Source organism: Cygnus atratus, chromosome 1, assembly GCF_013377495.2.
Source record: "Cygnus atratus isolate AKBS03 ecotype Queensland, Australia chromosome 1, CAtr_DNAZoo_HiC_assembly, whole genome shotgun sequence".
Lineage (NCBI taxonomy): Eukaryota > Metazoa > Chordata > Aves > Anseriformes > Anatidae > Cygnus > Cygnus atratus.
The window spans coordinates 21,550,784-21,570,083 of NC_066362.1; the positions used below are offsets into that span (position 1 = coordinate 21,550,784).

Sequence of the window (19,300 nt, forward strand, 5' to 3'; positions counted from 1 at the left end):
GAACGCAGTGATGAAGATGCAATTTCAGGTCTCTTGGTCTCTCTTGTGAGCTCTGAGCACAGACTGAGCACCGTGGTCCTAACCTTTCCCCCCCAATCCTTCCTACATAGAAATGAAAAGGTGACTCCCACAGGGGATTCCACTTTGCGTGAGCAGACACCCGGAGATAAAGGACAGACAGACAAAGACAGACATGCCAGTCTCGCTGAGAGAGCCCTGAACACTACGCAGCTACACATCTGCCTAGTCCAGCTCTGCCAATTTTCTTTTTGTTTTAGTGCGTGCAAGCCGCTGCCCCGGGTGGGACCTGCCGGTGACCGAACTCACGTTTTCGTGCTTCATGTGTTTCAGGAGGCGCAGCTCTCGGTAGGCTCGCTTGGCAAAGAGTTCGGACTGAAACGGGCGGTACAGTTTCTTAATGGCCACTTTGGTACCGTTTCTTCCATCGATAGCCGAGCTTCGGGGGAACAGGAGCAGAGGTTGGTGAGCGAGGACCGAGGCGACATCGCCGACCCCAACGCCCCACAGGGCTGGCACACTCGCTCCGCTCTGTCACACTCGCTCTGCCCAGGCACACTCGTTCTGCTCTGGCACACTCGTTTCCCTCAGGCACACTTGTTTTGCCCTGGCACACTCGCCCTGCCCTGGCACACTCACCTTGCCCAGCCCTCAGCGCGCTGCCCCGCGCAGGGGGGCGACCTGCACCCCCCCGGCTTCCCCGCCCGGGGACGAGCCCCGGGGACGGCGGAGACCTCCGCGGGGCCCCGACCCGAGCCGGCAGCGTGGCGGGGCCGCCTGGGTCCCCACAACCGGAACAAGTTGGCAGCAGGGAACAAAGCGAAAGCGCCGCGGGCTGCGCTCCGCCGTGGCTCCCCCCCGGCCCCCGGTCCCTTCCCTCGGCCGGGGGGCGCAGCCCTGTCCCTGCCCCTTCCCGCTCACCAGACGGCTCCGTAGGCGCCGGAGCCCACGGGCTGCAGGTCCCGGTAGCGGTCCCGCACTTCCCAGAGGGTTTTGGTGATCTCCTGGCGGTAGAAGCCGTTCTTGGGGGAGGACATGGTGCCGCGGCCCCCTGCCGGCACCCTCCAACAAAGAGCCCGGGGGGAGCGCGGGAGGCGAGCGCCGGGCTGAGGCGAGGCGAGGCGAGGGGCCGGGCTTGGCCGCGCTCCCTCGGCGCCGCTCCCTCCCTCTGCCCGCCCCTGCCCCGCACAGCCCGGCCGGGCTGCCCCGGGGACCGGGAGGGATCCGCCAGCCGGCCCGGGGCAGCCGGGAGCCGGGTGTCGGCCACGGCAGGTGCCGGTTAGGTAGGGCAGGAGCGGCGTGTGGCAGCGCCTCAGCCCGCCTCCGTGGTGGCGGCGTTCCCGTGGCCCCGTGTGAGGAGCTCTTCCAGCAGCTCTGGCGCTTCTTCTCCCCTCAGTAACGCGGCCAAGGGGGTGCGGGACACCCCACGGACACCCCAGGCGGCTCTCCCTCGGAGACACCGAGTGGCAGACCCACAGGAGGGGCCCGGTGACCCGCAGGTGTTGTCGAGGTGGAGGACGGCGAGCTGCCCAGCGTGGTTCACTGTGTGTGCCTGGCGGTGTGTACCCAGACAAACGTGCTGGGTGAGGCTTTTGCTGTAGCAGGACACGCTTAAAATCCATCTGCTCCTCTTGGCACCGTTGTGTGCTGCCTCGTGTCTGTGGGTTTGGAGGGGTGACATGTATTTTTGCAAAGCTCAAGAGATCTTCCCAATTCCAGTCGTTGCCCCCATGGAATCGGTCTTGGCGGTGGCAGCTGGAACTGGGACAATTCCTGGAGCTGACAGGAGCAAATGGATGGCTGGTGTGGTGGCAGAGGCTCAGCGAGCACGTGCCGTGCTACGTGTTGAAATCCTGGCGTGAATTAGGGGTGCGTTGAGTCCTTGCTATGAAGCTGAAAGCAAATACATCCCATCCTTCTTCCTGTGTATACACACACCGTGGTGTGGCACCTCCGGGCTCATTCTGTGTTAGAGCTTTGGATTTGATAGCTGACTTTTAATGAAAGCGTTAAGGGATATAAGACAAAAAATAAAAGTGGAAAGAAGAAGAAACGACAGTTATGGATAAAGGAGAAAAACTGCATTTAGTTATATTCTTAGAGGCCACTGAATTTTTTTTCTGACCCGTATGATATATTACTGGTAAACTGGAGCACAGAAATACATGATGGTCGTGCCAGGCAGTAGGTGCTGCATACACAAAGGGCACAAGCAGCAGCAGAAGCTCTGAAAAGTAAGCAGGGACAGAGGGAGGACGGGGCAATCCTTCACAGACAGACAGAGGAGTTGTGCCTGACCCCCTTCTTCCTGCAGCTCCATTTTTGCGCAGAAGTGTTTGCTCACAGGAGAAGTAAGGGAGTGAATGTCTTTGTGCTATGACAGTCCTTGGTGGCTCCCACACATACACTGAGGGGCTGTAACTTAGTCTGATGAGAGCTGGGAGTACAAAAGTGAGCTTTCAAATCACCCTTGCACAAAGCTGCGCAGCTGTGGACTTCCCACTTCACCTCAGGATCAGACCCAAAGTTTCAACAATATTTAATATTGTTACACAGAAACAAGTGTATCCTTAATTTAGTTGCTAAAGCAAGTGATCCCCTGCACATTTGGTGTGATATGAAACAGTTCAAACGTGCTTAAAACCACTGCAGTGCTGGAAGATGGAAAATAGCAACCTTCACGGTGTTTTGATAGTAAATAGGCCTGGTCCAGCATGTGTAAGGCAAAGACCTACTTTTAAAAACGCATTATGTTTTCTCTGTGTGTATATAATTAGAATCCTTGCCCTTTGTTTTGTCTGACTTCACCCCTGAGCAATGTTGCTGAGGTTAGGTAATTCAGACTTCCTGTCACTAGATTTCGTTTTATGGCTTAGCTAGAGAGGGGCAATCTGGCCAAGTTGCATTGTTCCCGAGGCCTTTTTGGTAGTTGCCAGGGGTCCAGACCTTTCTGTGTGTAACTACTAAATCTGGGAGAGCAGTCCTGCCCTGCCTCCTCCCATTATTTGCATATCAGATACAAATTCACAACATCCTTCCACCATACAGGTGTTTTCCAGTGCTGCTCTCTGCTGATATTTGACCTGTTTGACTCCCTGTTTTAATGAGAACGGAAACCAACCTTCTGACACTCGGCAGGTAATGCAAGGCTCGTGTCAACTGTTAGATTAATGGTACACATTTGTTTTTCAAACCTGCAGTCCCAGCAGATTTTGTTTGTTTGTTTGCTTTTTAATTTCTGACATCACCTTTACGCACTCTTTGGCATTTTGATGGTGGCTGGAGTGAAATATGGTATGGGCGAGGTGAAGGCTAGAGAGCGGTACCTCTTACTCAGTTTTGAGTGACACCATTATTTAAATTACATTTAATGACAAATATATATGTATGTGTATAATACAATGAGAATTTGTTCTACTTTTGGTCTACAGCCCATTTTTCCTTAATCCAGTCATGGCAAAATGATGCTTTCTTACTGCTTTTTATCAAGGCAGAAAGTGGATGATTTTGACAATGTAGGTGAAAATACTAACCCAGCACCAAGACATCACATTTGTGCAGAAGTTCAGAAGATTACAGAGCAGCTTTCTTAAGATATTTTAAATTCAGTGACCAAATTGGCCAATGCTGCTTTTCCCCATGCTTTTCCTTCACATAAGTAATTAGATTTACTTTGCTTAAGATGGATGAGGGAGCAGCATAGGTCAAATTCAAGACCACCTTTCCTCATTGAGTCACACATATAGCAAATGCACCAATAAACTTACTGAAAAGAACAGGAAATTAGCACTGTTGTGAGAAGGGAGGCTGTCTAATTAAGCCACTAAGAGCATCCATGGCAGGAGTGAAAAGAGAAACTTGGATCCATCCACAGCTAGTAGATCTTACAGCAGTCACAAAATGCATCAGTCTTGGTATCCTGCTAGGCTTGGTTGGATATATTATATTGTATTTTCCCAAAGACAATCTGTTGCGATTACACCAACATGATACTACAGCCATATCTTATCCCAGGCAGTGTGTGCTTGACAGGGCTAATTAAAAAAGGAATGCTCTCAGATGTTTCTGCTTTTGGCATACATTTATTGTAAAGCTTATAGAACAAAGAGACCTTCCTTCAACATCATGAATAAAAGTGCCCAGCCTGTAAAGGGACGGGGGAAGTTGGGAAGGTTGTTTCTGGGAAGAAACATTCATGTTGGTATCTTTTTTATTTTATTTTATTTTATTTTATTTTATTTTATTTTATTTTATTTTTTAAAGAGCCACCTTTCGATGTGTTGGAAGGTTGCCATCAGCCGTAAAACATACGAGATAGATAGGATGTGTACAGCAGTCTTTCTGCTCCCTCCAAGGACTGATAACTCAATTTCCATTCCAGTTTGGACATGAGGCTTCTGTGCTGCAGAAGGAGCTCTCTAATAGAGCAGTGGAGAAGCTAACCACCTCTGCCTGAGCAGTTCTGCAGAGGAAGAGTAGTTACAGAGTCCGGCGAGAGAGTTGCATGGTAACTGCTCAGAACAAAGAGTTTAACAGTGATAAAATGGCACGGCATAGTTTGTCAGGACATAAACTGGGCGCTGACAGCCGGTCCTGAGGGAAGTAGGTGCATCTGTGTGAACAGGTGATGGTGATCCCCCAGCCCAGACACTGGCAACAGGGGAAAGCAGAAGATCAGACAAGGTCCTTGGAAAAATCAAGCTCCTTCCCACCTTACTGTCCATATCTTTTAGATGACTTTCACGTGGTCAAAACAAGCTCATCTTGGCAGTATTTCACATGTGAATACTTTAGTTCAGTAAAACATACTTTGAAAAAGGCAGTAAAACTCGAAATTTTGCTGAATCGTCAAAGGCTGATTCCTAGAATATTACTTCTTTAAACAGCTGTCTATCCCCACCTTCAAAAAGTAGTCTGTTCTTGTCTATTTATGTATGCTGCTGTGGAGGAAGCAAATCAATTTAATTTATTACAAGGAAAAGTAAAGCTTTAAACAAAAACGCCAATATTCTTCTGAAAGTATTCCTGTGCGATTGTGTCCACACCCTTCCCCACTGGAGCTGTTGCCAAGTGTTTTGCAACTATTCCGTTGTTTCTGTGACCTCTGAGCAGGGTGCTTGAATCCCGGTTTCTGTAACACGGAGACTTGGGGGCCCAGCCATACTGTGAGAATACAGTGAGCAGGTAGAAATAAACATGTACCACCTAAGTGCTTTTTTAAAATTAATTTTAGTTTTTTAGACTGGGCATTTCATTTGTTCAAGGTACTGAGAGAGAAGTTACTGCATTATTTACTACCCCTACTCTTTATTTATCCCAGCTGGAGGTGGGATGGAAGAAGCAAAGCCAGGTGCAGAGATTAGCATTAGGTATGTATAAAACAACTCCTTGTCACACTCTTGTAGCTCTTTGACTTCACTCTCGTAACTCTTTGACTTCAGATCATGCCTAAAGGCTCTCTGCTACTGATTCCTAAAATAAACTGATGTGTGAGAAGGAATCTGTGTTTCTGTCCGGTTTTGGAGCGTCGGGAGCAGGGAGGAAGCAGTGCTGCTTTTAATCTATAGCAGACTGTCACAGTCTGCAATCTGATAGAGCAGAGAACAAAACACTCTTGGTTTGAAGAGTTTTCCATTGCTAATTCAAAAATCACACAAAAAGTACAGTTACAGGTATAGGGTGATCGCTTTTACCTATTTGTCCCTACCTAGTTGTGTGCATCACCAGTTCATATCACCACAACCTTAATGGTACTCCTGCCCATGTTCCCAATCCTCCTTAATACTGCATTCATTTGATGCATTTCCAACTGATGCTGATGAGAAAGATGGACTGGACGTCAGTACGCTGTGTTAGTTTAGCACAGAATGTAACACCTAGGGTTTATTCTTGATTTGAGCCTTTGGGCTCTATTATAAAACGAGTATGAAATACAAATATATTAGCGCTGTTCTACAGGATATTATTCCACGAGGGATGAAGTATGGCTCAGTGGAGGCTGCCAGGTAGGGCAGATTCGGTGTGTATTTGTATCATGGCTGCCACTGAGATTCAGGTGCTACTGCATTCAGTGATCAAATGGGAATCCAAAAGGACGAGCTAAAACCTCTCTATACAATGCCCGTGTTAACTGGTGACAGTAACTGGAGCTGAGGGACCATGCGACTGCAAAACGAAGCAGCTGTATGCACGCAGGATTGAAGCCTGATGAACAGTTTCATTCATTATGTAGAAATTTGCTGTATAATGGATTAAGGATCGTATTGGTTCGAAGATCAGCATTAGCACTGGAAGCTCACAGGATATCCCCCCTTTTATTCACAACGTAGAACCTTTTATACATGTCAGCTCAATATTTTATACTACAGGAGCAAGAAGGTCAATGACAGATACACTAATGCAGCTTTCTGACCCTCTTGATACTTGTCACATAAAATCCTCAGGCTTTTTGTCTCTGCCTACTTACACGGGTCCCATTTAGTAATGCACACAGCACTCAGTATTGAAAACCAATCAATGTCAAAGAGTCAGAAATGAATGCCACTGGGTATGCTCACTTTGTGAGAGCGTGCAGATTTTCTGAGAACCAGCTTCAGAGAGTTGCACTGTATCTGCAGATGCTAGCAGCTTGGTTCATGGGCAGGAGAAGCAAGCAGCTCCTTTGACGGCTGCTGTGATTAGTTCCTTCCTAATGAGGCTGAGCTTGCCTAGCTTGAATTCCTTTCTGCTGCTAGCAAAGGACATAAATCATCCAACTTACAGTACCTTTCTCTTTTAGCAAGAGCTAAATGTTTATCACCGCTTACCTGGCAGGGATTCTTGAGCCAGGCCAGCAATTACAGATGTAGCAAAGGCTACTCTAAAGTGGTTTGGGACTGCAGTTAAATAGGTCATTTTTAATAGCTTCATCTTTGACCAGGCTGTGGGTGTTGTGAAGGTGGACGTCGGCATCCTTTTTATCGTCCAGGGGCTCATGTGACGGGAAGAAAGGAAGGAAGTGGCTTTTGTATTGACTGCTCCCCACCTCTGTCAAAGACTTTGTTGTTGCCAATATCCTGTCCTTCAAACAGCTGTCTGTCCCCGTCCCCCCCGTTCCCGGGGTGAGCACTTGCTCTCTCCATGTAGTCTCGCAGTGAACTGAACCTCCTTCCCTTTTGCTTTTGTATCTTTTTGTCTTTTGTACCAAATAAATAATAAATAAATAAATAAACAAACACTAAGAGCATTAATGGGAATTCTGCGACGATGCTGTCTAATTAAAAGGTATTGACCTATTATTGCATTATATTTCTTCATACACCAGCGTTGATCACCTCATTTTCTATTTGATTTTGTTTTCTGTATATTCCCAGAGTTATTAGTAACCCTGCTGTTTTGTACTTGTGCACCCACTGTGTATTTTCTGGGAGGAGGGAGTTTTGCGTATTATGGCAAGCGATACCCTGTAATGCTGTGCTTTTCTTCTAAACCATTGTCAGGATTTCTTTCTATCAGCAGACTTGTAAATTAGAGATGCCGATGAGGTAGCTTAAAAAATGAAGATGCAGATTTAAAAAGAAATGTAGTGTATACTTATGCATGTCAAAAGATCAAGCTAAACGTAAAAGACTTTTTTTCCTTCTGCAAGACCTCTTCCAATGATGATAAAATTACTAGATTTGGGGCTGCACTTAATGCTGATTAGAGTGAGATAATAAATACTAGAGGTAATTTCAATTTAGCAGGTAGCGGGATAACGAGCTCTAATGACTGAAAGCTAAAATCAGGTAAATTCAGATGAGAAGTAAATTGCTAACAATGACGGTAATTAACCAGTGAGAGCCCTCTGAGAGTTGTGATGTTTTCCTCCAGCGGCAACGGGAGTAGCTGAGGTACAGCTGAGTTGTTTGTCCGTGTTTTGCTGAGAATTAATTCTGTGCTTTGCAGGTGGGCAGGGATGGCAAGTGCCATCATATATTGTGGTCTACAGCCTATGGCACTCTCTGCAAATGTACGTGCCATATATAAAGAACATACAAAAGCACGATTATAACAACGAGTGGTGTTAGGAAATTGCAAAAAATACAGTTTAGCAGGCTCTACTGTAGAAATGTTTTGAAAGTAAAACTTGGGCTATGTGAACAATTCCTTTGTTAAAGACATTTTAGCAAAAAAAAGCCCAAATGAAATAAAATCCCGAATTATATAATTATTTATTCTGCTCTTTCAAATTACTTCTAAGTGATCTTACACATTCACCAGCCGTGAAAAGACCTCGCTCTTAAATGGTTACCTCTGTTGGCCTGTTTCTGTTGCTTGACAAAGGATTTTTTTCCCCATCTGTGTTCAGACGATAAGCATTATTAGTACTAAGCCGTCCATGTTGTGGTCTCAGTGGGGTAGTGGCTTTCCAATTACCCCGTCCTGCTGTTGGGAACTGATAAACTTCCCACACTGCATTCCCGCATCTCCACAAGGGAGTCTGCTACCTGTTTTAGGAAAAATATATTAATTAGTGGCTTTTAGGTCTAAGAAATTGCCTTGATTTGGCAAATCAAGGAAAGAAACATCTCTCTCACTCCCATTTTTCTTAACATTAAAATGAGAAATGATTTGTGGGTTATGATGGTATTTCATTAAAAATAGCTGAGCTCCTGTTATCCATCACTCTGTCACCTCTGATTAGTTTGCACATGGCTATGACTGTGCTCTTCCTACATAATTTATCTCCTAGAAGAAATTACATCTGCGAATGGAAATTGAAATACATTTTTTGTTTGGTATTTTAAAGAAGATTCAGAGTTGCCAGGAGAACAAATTTTGGAAGCGATAAAAAACTTTGTCTTTCTACTTAACTAGTAGAGATATGTCAAGCAGAGATTGTCTGCTATGTGCCTACCATGGAGTTTTACACATTCTTTTGAAACATTTGGTGATGGCCACCCCCGTAGCCAGGAAACCAGATTAAACAAATGATGGGACAAATCCCACACTAAACTCATTATCATTTGATGTGAAGGGTTTTCAGGAAATTTCTTTATTTCATTCTTGCCCTTCCAGCTGGAGAATAGCTGCAGATCAGGCTAGCAACCTCAATATGAGATTTCAGAGAAAATAAAGCACCGAACTATTTTTCTGTTAAGTCGTAAACAAGCAAATTAAAAAAATATATACTTAAGACATGCCTGAGGGATTATTTTTCATTGCACAGTCAGACAAATCATTTAAGGATTTATAATCTTTTCACCTATTTAGCATGAAATTCAGACAATCGCTGAATGACCATTACAGGCTTCATCCAGCTTCGAAGGACGTCGATGTAATGACAGCCAGACAGCAATTCAAAGGACTCCCAATAAATCCATGCAAGCATTTACTTTCAGGTTAATAAGCCTTGAAGAACGTTGAATCCAAACAGCTGCATTCTACTGAAGGTAAGTATTAGGTAACTGCAAACATTATCAACAAAAGTCCACCAGTTAGACCACACATGAGGAACAAATGTTTTAGATGGAACGATTAGTTCTACTTTTCTAGAAGACAAGCAATACCACATCACGTGTCTGTGGAAAATAAAAGTTCTTGGACTTGATTTTTTTTACCTGTTTATTAAGAAAAAGATTTTGTTTTGTACATAGAAAAGATACAGAGGAAGGTAAATAAATGCAGTAGAATTCATTAGGTCATATAATAGCTGTACAACTGGATCTAAATGACAAAAGTTGAAGAAAATGTAAATAATATAAAAAGCCACCTACAAAATGAGACCTTGACAGTGAGAACAAGACACAAAAATGAACGTTAACTAGTTTGTGCAACCATGATTCACTACTATGTGAGAAAGACACAGCAATGAAACCACAAGACGCCTCATGCCAAAGGATATTCCTGTTGTAGTATTATGCTTTCAATGGGGAACTGATATAATAAATTCTTTAATACAACTTGGTATGTAGTCTATCCTGCAATTTATTAATTAAGATTTAATTTTCCAGCTTTTCAGAGCTGGAAAGCCTTTAAAATTTTGCCCAGAAAGAAAATCTGTCAAGATGGATATTTTGTGTTTCACAAATCTGCAAACTATTCTTAAATCTTGTTTTGTTTTGTTTTCCAGTGGCAATTTTTAGACTATTTTCTCAAGGACCAAATGAAGGGAAATAAGATAATGAATAATATCGAGTTCAAAGTTGTGAACTTGACTGAGTATCCTTGCACTGTGATCTGTGACAGCTTTTGCTGAAGCTTGCAGAAAACTAGAAACATCCTGGGGTGCCTTCAGGGCACCCTCCTGGAAACTTGTGCAAGTTCATCAGCTCTCCACCAACGGCATGCTTAGGGGTACCAGCAAGAATTAAAATGGTCTCACAAACTGGTATTGTGCAGAATAAAAATATGTATAGGGAAAAGAATGAGGACAGACACTTTAATGGCAACAGGAGACAGGGATTTATTTTTTACTGACTTTGAACTGGTGTTAGATTGTTTGAGAGACATCCAGTAATTTTGTAAGACCACCACAGATATGACTACGTATGCATATTCTGTCTATCTCACTACCACGCCCTCTCTTCATAAAGGCACTAACTATAAATAAAATGAAAATGGACAGATAAAATTAGGCTAATGCCAGAAAAAAATGGATCGCTTTTATGGAATTCTATGTTTATGTTTGTATACATTCATGCGTTAAATGTACAATTTTAAAATTAATTTAAAATGTCACCTTCATTTTGGCAATACAACTGATAAGACGAAACATGCAGAAAACACAGTTGAACAGAACTCAGTGCATAATTTTGTCAGAACGAAGCAGTTCTTTATCACCCTTTATGAATTGGAAATACATTCATATTACAAGGCAAGAAAACCCCAAAACAGACAACATCTGGCTTCTGTATAATGCATCTGCTTTTCCACATCTTCTCCAACATCTTTGGATAGTAAAATCTACGTTTGAACACAGGTTAAATTGTATGGTTATATTTTAACAGTCTTTATAGTGCAGCAAGGCAAAACACAGCTGCCTGTATTTACTGTTCTATTTCCAGGCTATCCATTTTTAGGTCAGGTGGTTTAAAGCTAATCACTTCTTCATAGGTAAGTTCTGTAGGAAGGGGGTAAGAGAGAGAAAAGTATTATTATTCTCTTTAAAAGAAAAATATTCCAGACAAAACTGTTAAATACATGCACGTGACTTGTAGTTTGTATTTCCAGCCTTATTAGATTCTAGACCCAAACCCAGACTGAATTCACTAAGAATCTTTCTGTTAACTTCAGATTATAAATTAGACTCGCTATTATTGTAAAACATGCCTGTCCCCTTCACCTAATTACTAAAGCACATCGGCCTGAAATGGAAACATCAATTATGCTGTCAGATGACCTGCCAAAGTGACGTAATAGAAGATAAAATGTAATGTAAAGTGGCATCTTTAAAAGCACCCAAGCAGGTTTTAAAATGTGCTCTTTTAACTGCAATGTTCTTTATCATCGCTCAGTCAATTGCCTTCTACATAAATCATGTGCAATTCTGTACTAATGCCTTGTATCTAGGTGGTTTGGTGTTTTTTTTTTTTTTTGTATTTTATCGTAACTAGCTTAATTTTAAGGCCCTCTGACAAAATGTTCTTTTGTCTTACAAGCACGTAGAAGTTCTACTTTCATCAAGAAAAGCTTAACTAGAAACATGGAGTCACTGCTATTTTACCCTGCTTCAGGAAGAGCCCCTCTGTCTTTTCATGCTGACAGTCACTTTGTGTTTTGCACCTTGCACAGCAATGGGATACGCTGTCAGCGGATTCCTCCTATGTATCTTCTCAAGTTAGATAGTGTATTTTGAGGACCAAACCCTGTCCACACATAAATGAATGGCCAACAATGCATTACTTCAGGATCTGTTTTTCGAACGCTGATCTTTAAATCATATCAAACTTGTGTTTATTAGCTCTTTTATTAAAAAGATCTGTCAGAGACAGCTATTAAACATAAAAGTGGACCTAGCTCTGCTCTAAGAAGTATGTACAAATCTTAGGGCTGGGTCTTGATTACACTTTGGTTGTGTTATGCTGTAGCATGGTGTACAATGACCAGTGTGCCAGCTTCACTGACAATTGAAGAATTTCCCTGTAAGAAATTCCATGTATGGATCCCTGAGGCTGAAGGATTTGTTAGGTGACTCAGTGATCAATCTGCAGCTATTAAAATAGCATCTAGTCACAGGCAGCCAGGTATGTTAGAGCAGTCTTGGCTGAACTCTGAGTAAGCCTGTGCCCTCACGAATCAGATGCCCAGGACTGTAATATAAATTATTCCTGGTGGCTGTGTACTGTATGCTCATGAAGCTCTTTACTCTTTCTCATGCCACCTAGTTAGCTAACAGCACAGACGTTATGCTGAGAGATGTAGAACTGGAACCAGCAGCTAAGGAGAGATAGTGCAGAGAATTCAACTCTGAATGGCATTCTCTTGGCCTCTGCATCTTGAAATGTTATCTAACTGATTAAACGTGTCAAAAAATGTATGAGCTTAGGCTGCAAACCTCAGCAGTGTGCAATGGAGGTCAAGGAAACTCTAAAGTGCCTAATGTGTGAGACAAAGTGCCTGAAATCTCATTTTACTTCGGCTGCTCAGTGCCTCTTGGGATCAAGCACCACTTTTAATTTGAACAGAAGAGGAGAAATATGCCACTTCAGAAAATGGGTCAATATTTCATTAACAATACAAACATTTTATGCAAATCGTGACCTTTAATGTCATCTTACTTAAATGTGGCACATATTGTACTTGAAAATAAGAGTTACTTTCCCAAGCTAAAAATATGGGCAGGAGGAAGAGCTGCGTGTCCTGCATGCATGAGCACAGTTTTTAGATTTCTGTTTCAGGCCTGGATTTGTCCTGTATAAAGAAGGAATTTCACCTGTAGTTCCAAAAAAGACAATGATATAGAAAACTATGATACTGCAGCAGGATACACTGCCCTTCCTAGATAACTCACCTCCAGTTCATCACTTCAGTTAAGAAAGTGTTAAGCTAAGATTGTTCCTGAAATAATTTTAGCAGAGTTTCATCACAAACAGAAATCATCTTTATGAATCGGAAATTGTTAAACTTTCCTGTTAAAGACTCAGTCAACTGAAAAAGCAGCAGAAAACAAATCATCCACTGGTAAGTACAAAAGCAAATTGAACATGCCTCATCATAAACAAGATATATGTGAGGTGTCATATGCTGCCAGATCCTGAAGAGGAGAGCACATGTAAAGAGTAATCGGTGCCTTGTTTGTACAGACCCAGTAGGATTCTAGAAAACACTTTACAGGGTTCTGCGAGGCTGTTTTATTGTAGAGACACCCATGACCCATTTCCTGTCTTTCATTAAGGTGTATTTGCAGTAGTAGTCAGTCTGCTAGTCTCCTCCACAATGCTCAGGATAAAATGTGGCACAGGTGTAGAAAGCCAGTGGAAGGGCATGAGACAGGTATAGGAGGTCAGTAATTGTCACCATAAACCTTCTCACTGTGGTAATATATTTTTATCAAACCTTTGTGGAGTAAAAATTACAGAATATACACACAGAAACAGAAGAACATGTATTTTAGAGAATACTTAAATTTCTCCTAAGAGAAATTTCTTCTCAGAAAGAGCAGTCAGGCATTGGAACGGGGTGCCCAGGGAGGTGGTGGCATCACCGTCCCTGGAGGTGTTTAAGGAAAGGTTGGACGTGGTGCTTAGGGACAGTTTAGTGGGTGACACTGGTAGTAGGTTGGACCAGATGTTCTTGGAGGTCTTTTTCAACCTTAATGATTCCATGATTCTGTGATTGTATACTTATTTTATCTTAAGCCAAGGAAAGGGCTTTATTAATAAACAGGAATGATTAGTTTTCCAGAACATTACTCATTTAATTTATAATGTCTAGTAAGGATATTTTAGCATAATATGTCCTCATTAGACAATGATGAAATTGGACTGTACTTTCAAGTATACTTGCAAACTTAGTGTTTAGCCATGTTGTTTCCGTGACACTATAGTGCAATATAATTGTGATGCAAGCATGGAATTAACTAATAAAAAAGGTCATTGCATTATTTCCCAAGGATGGGTATTGGGTGCCACTCCAAAGTAAAATCATCAGCTCTCATCTCAAACAAGACCAAGAGCATGGTTTAACTATTCTTAACGAGTTGGCAAATGATTAGTTAAATACGAGTATGTGGACAATTTTCATTTCTGGTGCTGAAGAAAGCTAGGCCAAAATCCCAAATACTGTCAGTTGCCCTAGGACTGTTACTTCAGCTGAGGATCTGGCCTAGAAAATTAAAAGCCAGATAGAATGAGTCATTACATGGTAACTACCATCAGCTTTTAGATACCATTAAACTTGCCACAAAAAAGGTAGTGAGGAGTTGATAGAGGAACACTGGGGGAAGGGAGCAAAATCCTGAGAGAAGCCACAACTTCTTCCACCTCAACTCCCACAAACACACATGTGGACTTATTTTGTATTCCTGAGGTTTAAGAGTTCAAATTGCTCTGGTTAGAAACAGAGCAAAACTGTCACTTAGTAAGGATTTGTTCTGCTGTACATATTAACTCCTTTGTGCAGTTCTCTGTTACCTTTCCATTCATCTATGGTTCGCTCTTTATTCTCTATTGACTCATCATACAGCTCAGCCACGGGTTCATCGTCTGGATCATGATACTGTACAAAGTATGGATGTGCAAGTGCTTCTGAGGCAGTAATTCTTTTATCGCTGTCCAATATAAGCATCTTCTCAAGAAGGTCTACAGCTAAGGGAAAAAGGGAAACTCAGATTAAAGTCATGAGACTGTCTAGAAGTAAAAGATAAGGCAACTGTTTGCACAAATTCTAGTCTCACCTTAAAATCATTTGACATTACTGCAAAAAAAATGCAGACAATATAACAAACAAGTTTTGAAAATTTTATACTGTGAGTAGAACTTTCATAGCTGAAAGAAGCTTCCGGTTTGCTTGTGGTATGCACATCGGTTCACTATATTCTATTTGAAATCTGATTCACCTCTTCAGACATCCAAGGCTTTGATCTTGAAAACACCTTTGTGTGCTTAAATATCCTGCGTTGTGCAGCAGGTGCTTAACCTGATCAGTGCCAGCTCAAGTAACATAAAATGGTGAATGTACGACTACACTTTCAATTAGCTGCACCAATGAAATCATCAGATGAATACTCCAAAGCTTAGCATCAAGTAAATAGGTTTAAGGTCAACAGTTGCAGACTATTAGATATAAGAGAGATCTGTAACTCTGAATTTGGTTTTGCACTGAAAGTTTATCGTATTTAAGATATATAAAAAATATTTTTAGTGCTTTCATATAAGGATTGTCATCAATTGGCCTTTATGATATTAGTACGTAGCACGTACTCATGGACCTCATGCAAATAAAATCCATTTGTGATAAGAAAACATTCACAACTACTTGTATTTGTAAAAATGAAATTGTCTTTTAATAAACAGAAAGAATTCAAAATACCTTAACTCAAAATACTTCCCTCCATACAATGTTTTAATGTACACTTGATGGAACAGACCAGGCACTGTAGTAAGATAACTCAAGTGGCTCAAGCATCTTCTTTGCCTTGTCACAAGAACTGGTTCATAGAAAAATCTCTTTTGCACAGACAGATCCAATTGGCTAGACATAAAAACAATAGTGCAGGATCAGACCAATGGTCTGTCGAGCCTAACATCCTGTGTCCAACAATGGCTAATAAATTCACAAGAAACAACACACAAAAAAGGCATTCAAACAGCTATATTTCCTGGTATATTCTACTCCTTGCCAGCAATTTGCAGCTCATGGCCTTCCTGAGCCAGAAGTGATGCCTCTAGTCTAGACCCTGTGACATTTTTTTATTTACTCCTGCTATATATAGCCCGCTTTTGCTTTTCATCCACAGGCTGTTTTCATCCACAGACTTTTCCATTAGGAGGTTCCTGTAACCTCCATCAAAAAAAAAATAAAAATACACAGGCTTCATGAAGGGAAAACAGTCGCAGGACAAAAGGTTAAACAATGTTTTTCTCACAGTGCTGATCATTATTCTATCGGATCACATAGCAAACGTAGACTTGAGTTCATATGTTAGTGAAAGATTTAAACTGTATCAGCCTGTCTTTCTTACCTAGTGGATTGGCACCACGAAATACTGCTTTCAAGTCCTGTTGAGGCATATGTGGAAGAGATTCAATGTACTTTCTTGCCTAAGAATAAATGAAGATACATACCATATACAGAGGTTAAATTTTGCCCAAGAATAACAATACCAACTCTAAAAAATCAGAAGTAACACTCATTATACTTCTTATACATGGGAAACCTTCTAACCAGTTACTCGTGTATATACTTACTAGGCCAGAGAGTTTCAAACAGGTATACCTTCCTGTAAGGCTTATGTGTTAGCACTTCTGTCTTCACCTGCTCATAAGGGTTCATTGCTGTGTATCCCCAGGAAACACATGTAGCTTTCAGCCAAAAATTGCAGCCTAAATCATCTTTCAGTTGCCCTCAGCAAAGTGGTATAATCCAATCTGCTTCCTTCCCTTCTCTCCCTCCTCTGTTGAACAGTAGTTTCACTAACCAATGAACAAAGCCTGATAGGCCCAGATCCTCAGATGGTTAACAGAGTTTATAGCTTGCCTTGTCTCCACGGCTGTGGAAGGCTCATTCAAACTCCACTAGGAAAGGCCTACACTCCTGTCTGACCCACAAATGTTAGTGTGAAGCCTGACGTTACATAAGCAAAGAATTTCTGGGATGCGGTAGATAAATAAATGTTTATCAGTAAGTGAAGAGGCTGAATGCTGATCCTAAAGGCTACAGACACAAACAGGAGTTCTGAAAACAGAACAGTTAAAGAGGCAAATGACTGTCCCCAAATCAGTAAAACCAAACCAACCAAACAAAAAGACCCCTACCAAGGAAACAACACAAACAAAAACAGGTGGTCCTTGAACAAACCTTAGTCTTTTTAAAACATGTTTGTGTAACAGGGACAGCCTCCCTGCACATTTAGCAAGTCTGTTAGAAAGAGACTACCTGCAGGAGGCTTACTAAACATCCTTGGCCTACTGAAGACAGCAAAGCAAATACATCTGTTTTCACTGAGCTTTAAGTTAGATCCCAGATTGAGAAGTGTAGAAGTATCTTCAGCATTCAGCTCAGTGCATTATGAAGCTACTATAATGTACTCACAGAACCACAGGTTGAGGTTGAAAGGGACCTCTGGAGGCCTCCTGATCCTACCACCCTTGCTCAAGCAGGGCCACCTACAGCAGGTTGCTCAGGACCACATCCAAGTGGCTTCTGAATATCTCCACCGAGGCAGACTCCACAGCCTCTATGGGCAGCCTCTGCCAGTGCTCAGTCACCCACACAGCACAGAAATGTTTCCTGATGTTCAGAGGGAACCTCCTGTGTTCCAGTTTGTGCCCACTGCCTCTTGTCCTGTCCCTGGGCACCACTGAAAAGAGCCTGGCTCTGTCCTCTTTGCTCCCTCCCTGCATGTATTTATACTCATTGATGAGATCCCCCGACCCTCCTCTTCTCCAGGCTGAACAGCCCCAGCTCTCTCAGTCTTTTCTTACAGGAGAGGTGCACCAGCTCCTTCATCATCTTCGTGGCCCTTTGTTGGACTCTCTCCAGTATGTCCAGGTCTCTCTCATACTGAGGGGCACAGTACTCCAGGTGTGGCCTCATCAGAGCTGAGTAGAGGCGAAGGATCATGTCTCTTGACCTGCAGACAATACTGTGCCTAATGCAGCCCAGGATACCATTAGCCTCCTTTGTGGCAAAGGCACTTTGCTGGCCCGTGTTCAAACTTGGTGTCCACTGGGACCCCCACCCAGGTCCTTTTCTGCAGAGCTGCTTTCCAGCTGGGTGGCCCCCACCATGTCCTGGTGCCTGGGGTTGTTCCTCCCCAGGTGCAGGGCTTTGCGCTTCTCCTTTCTGAATGTTATGAGGTTACTCTGACACACAATCTGTGCAATCTATAGCCACATTTAGGAAACAGATCCTGTTCCCCACACAGCTCTCTCTGCAATCATCTTAATTTCTGCAGCTACTATGAAAAGATATAAAGATATTTGAAATTGTTACATAGCACATTCTGTTTTTAAATTTTTCTAGTTTAACAAGGCAGATCTATTTATTTTTTTCTGCTTTTTAGAAGATATAAGCATATTCTAATACAATGGTAGACTCCTATTAGTGACATATTTCAGAATCTTGATAAGGCTCCTGTCCTAATGGAAGTAAAACTTCATGCTTTGTGTCTCCAACCTGTTAAACCTATATTAGCACTTTCCCTTCTTACTACAGGGGCTGATGACAAGGCTTTCTACAAGGATGATTTTTTTTTGCTTAGTATCTGTAGCCAGTCATGTAGAGAATGATGTTTAAAGACTAGTCAAACACAAGATTCACTCCACCTGTTTTACGTCCCTGAAATTCATAAAGGTAGCAGACGCATGCTAGAAAGTCAGTTTCTCAGGCACTAGTTTCTATATGTGTACAAACAGCAGAGCAAAAGAGAGCTTTCACACATTCTTGCATGGAAGGTACAGACTAGGTAGAAATAAGAAGTAAATTTATCTTATGACAAACATCTGTGAATTTGCGGATTCGTTTTTTCTGTGCTGACATCAATTAACATCACTAATCCAACCCTGACTGAACAAGACATGGTCGAAATTAACTCCACGCTTGTCCAGAAGTTCTTTGAAAACAACACAGACTTGCTAAAGTATACTTACCAACCTGTCAACTGTGCCTATATACTCGCCACAGAAACTGAACTAATAGAATCTAGGTGTTTAAATTTATCTGAAAATAATGAACTGTGATCAGCTTAAACCCATATTAACATGAAAAACTAACAAAACAGCTCAGTAACTTGTGCTAAAACATCCCATGAAGTTGATTTTTCAGTTCCCATTTCTTTAGTCTTCTATTGATAACTGAAAATATCTTAAGGCTTAACATTTCAGAAAACCTCTGGTCTTGCTGTTAAAGGAATAGAACAAAATTGTCCAGGACTACATGCAGCATTAAGTAATACCTGAACTATAAGGACAAACTACAAGGTAAAGAAGAATGAGACTGAAGGAATGAAACAGACACTCCCATACACGAGACAAGTACTTCCAAGCAAGGTATGAATCTTTTTGAGACTGCTTCTCTAAGTAGGTAGCAACAGCCTGGAGGTGACCTACCAGCACTCCCATTCATTAACTTCACTTTTGTGATCTCTATATACTCTAAA

The 19,300-nt window shown here is 42.2% G+C and overlaps 2 protein-coding genes across 4 annotated transcripts in view; both read right to left on the reverse strand.

Moving 5' to 3' along the window:
* Positions 1 to 1,125, reverse strand: part of MAPK12 (mitogen-activated protein kinase 12) — a 33,913-nt gene extending 32,788 nt beyond the window's left edge. For both annotated transcript variants that reach the window (XM_035559322.2, XM_035559323.2), the window contains exons 1-2: positions 940 to 1,125; positions 328 to 457 (exon numbers count right to left, since the gene is read on the reverse strand). In XM_035559322.2, coding sequence (XP_035415215.1) covers positions 328 to 457; positions 940 to 1,055 — 246 coding nt within the window. In that variant the 5' untranslated portion in view covers positions 1,056 to 1,125. The remainder of the gene's footprint in view (positions 1 to 327; positions 458 to 939) is intronic.
* A 7,882-nt stretch (positions 1,126 to 9,007) lies between these two features.
* MAPK11 (mitogen-activated protein kinase 11) overlaps positions 9,008 to 19,300 on the reverse strand; it is a 33,836-nt gene continuing 23,543 nt past the window's right edge. Inside the window, exons 10-12 of one of the 2 annotated variants that reach the window (XM_035559321.2) lie at positions 16,163 to 16,241; positions 14,613 to 14,786; positions 9,008 to 11,101 (exon numbers count right to left, since the gene is read on the reverse strand). In XM_035559321.2, coding sequence (XP_035415214.1) covers positions 11,028 to 11,101; positions 14,613 to 14,786; positions 16,163 to 16,241 — 327 coding nt within the window. In that variant the 3' untranslated portion in view covers positions 9,008 to 11,027. The remainder of the gene's footprint in view (positions 11,102 to 14,612; positions 14,787 to 16,162; positions 16,242 to 19,300) is intronic. The other variant, XM_050711628.1, reaches the window with a different exon arrangement.